The sequence below is a fragment of the Microtus ochrogaster genome, unplaced genomic scaffold (assembly GCF_000317375.1).
Source record: "Microtus ochrogaster isolate Prairie Vole_2 unplaced genomic scaffold, MicOch1.0 UNK219, whole genome shotgun sequence".
Classification (NCBI taxonomy): domain Eukaryota; kingdom Metazoa; phylum Chordata; class Mammalia; order Rodentia; family Cricetidae; genus Microtus; species Microtus ochrogaster.
In genome coordinates, this window is record NW_004949317.1 from 59,282 (window position 1) to 61,677 (window position 2,396).

Sequence of the window (2,396 nt, forward strand, 5' to 3'; positions counted from 1 at the left end):
ACACCTGCTTATGCTCCCATGCACTGTGCATAGACCAAGAGAACCTGTCCCTGACCAGCTTCTCTACACTGAGCTCACTCAGGTCTGATGTCTGGAGACCCTCACCTCGACCTTGCTCATGATGTGTGTGAATGCAGTGAGCAAACATGGCTAATGAAGGAATGAATAAAGGGAAGGTCTGACGCAGAGCAGCTGGTGCTGGGTCCTGATGTCAGCTCTTCCACCCTCTAGACAGCAAAGCCACCATATTGTTACAAGCCTTGGCTTCTCTCTCTGCCAAGAGAAGATCAGGCTGGTTTTTGTTTTGACAGTGTATGTAGTTCCAAGTACACTAAGGGTCCAGAACTTGGTACTGTATGGTTTTGAAGAATGTCACAGACAGAAGAATTCCCCTCATGAGTTATGGAAGAGACTCAGAGGAGGGACAGGAATAAGTGTGGAAATGAGGTACTAGAAGAAGCTTCCAGCCTCCTCCAACTGGAGGAGTAACAGTTCTGACTTGAGTAAGTTTTCCTGTGTTCAGATGAGAGCATATTACAATGTTTATAGTCACACAGTCACATGTAGCCTTGGCTCCAAACACACAGTAAAATCTAGTAATGTAAAATGCATGGGAAATCAATAATTCCAATGATACAGAGGAAAATTATGAGACTGGTGGCAGTGGCTGAATGGCCATGAGCCCATATTTTTACAGAGCTCTGAAAACCTTCAGAGTTACATTCCAAACCAAAACACTCAACAGATCTATGACCATGTGATAAACCCAGTGTGAAGAGGTGGGGAAGGATCACAGATGCAGGGAGAGCCCTTCAGCTGGATCTACCTCCATGATCTGCATCCCAAGAGCTTGGACCAGTCCAGGTTCCAGCGAAGTCCCTGGACACGAATATAGGCCATGCCTGTGCCTGGCTGCCCTTGAGTTTGAATTTAGAGGTCTGAAGTGCTCCAGAGCTGCAACTGATTACCATCAATCCATCAACCATCTGCAGCAAAGACAATGTGTTCCAAAAGACTCAGAGGAGACATCACCCTCATTAGGATTTCAGCAGTGTGGTGTGATCAGCCTATATAGAAAGACTCACCAATGGCTTCTCAGGGTGATTTATATGGTCAGATAACCCAGTTTCCTGCTAGGATGGAGGTGAGCTAGTGTCTCCAGGTGTGCATGGCTCAGGTTGAAGATGCATTGAGTAAGTAGTGGCTAAAAGACTCAGTGCATAGTTACATGATTCAAGTGAGGGGAGAGGACTGAGAAAGCTGGTTCATCCCAGACTGAGCATTTAAAAAGTAGAAGGATTGGGAATTGAGGAGCATGGGACTCAGGAAAGAGCCTGAGGAATGCTAATTACATTCAAGAAACCCCCACCCGAAGCTTCTTCCACCACTAGCTTCTCCCAAAAAATGGGACACTCAGTTGGGAGCCACCAACTGAATTATGGTGATTCTCATTCCTGCTCCATCTGCAGACTGGGAGTCTTTGGACAAGTAAGTGGCCATGGCTGTTTTTTCCTAACATGTAAAATGGGAATGATCACATCCATGGCTTCATATGTATACTGAGCTCTGAAATGAGCGGATGAGGGCATGTCTCAAGCATTGAGAACATAGTGCAAAAAACCGAAAGTCTAGATCTATTATTGCTCTGGGTGACAAGTGGGAACAAGTCTTGAGTCTGCTTGTGTGTACATCCACTCTAGTGTATGCAGGGCATTGAGAACAGCACTCTTTGTCCTCCCCCTCCTTCTCCTTCTCTCTCTACCCCTGACAGTTCCCAGCAACTTCCCAAAGTATCACCAAAAGTTATTGGAAGTTTGCGCCACAGGCTCCCCTCAGACATCAGAGCAAACCTGTTCCTGAGAGTTCTCCAGTGCCTGCCAGTAAGTGAGTAAGTTCTGGGGTGACACGTAGTGGCAGGTCACAATTTTCTTAAAGCGGCACACAGAGAAGCGTAAGCCACCTGGGAAAAAGGTTGGTTCAGTGTGGAGTTCCTCAGGCCGGATGTTCAGCTTGGCCAGGCAGAGCCCAACAAACACATCCTCCAGCTTGAGGAATGGAACACTCTCAGAGACATTGAAAACTTTGCTGGCCACATCGCTAGAAAAGACATAACCAGTACCAGAACAAAAAGGTGGGTACCTATCCCAAGGATATTCAAATTTACTCACAAACCACTTGCTGGACTTTTTTCTGATAGGAATTTCATGAGGCTTTATGTAGCCCGTGAAGAACCTGGAAGTTTTGTTTTTTTTCAGCAGCAGGTCAGTCAGATAGCCAACATTCACAAACATGTCTGAGTCTGTCTTCATCACAAAAGCTGCCTGAGGACAAAAGTGGTGGACCCATTCCATGCCCATCAATGTCTTCAGGGTCAAGTTGTAATAGTCATCCTTGAA

General features: G+C 46.2%; 1 protein-coding gene across 1 annotated transcript in view; it reads right to left on the bottom strand.

Annotated features, from left to right (window-relative positions):
* Window positions 1–1,832: 1,832 nt before the first annotated feature.
* Window positions 1,833–2,396, bottom strand: part of LOC101982866 (beta-1,3-galactosyltransferase 5-like) — a 3,705-nt gene continuing 3,141 nt past the window's right edge. The window contains exon 3 of the mRNA XM_005372160.1: window positions 1,833–2,390. Coding sequence (XP_005372217.1) covers window positions 1,833–2,390 — 558 coding nt within the window. The remainder of the gene's footprint in view (window positions 2,391–2,396) is intronic.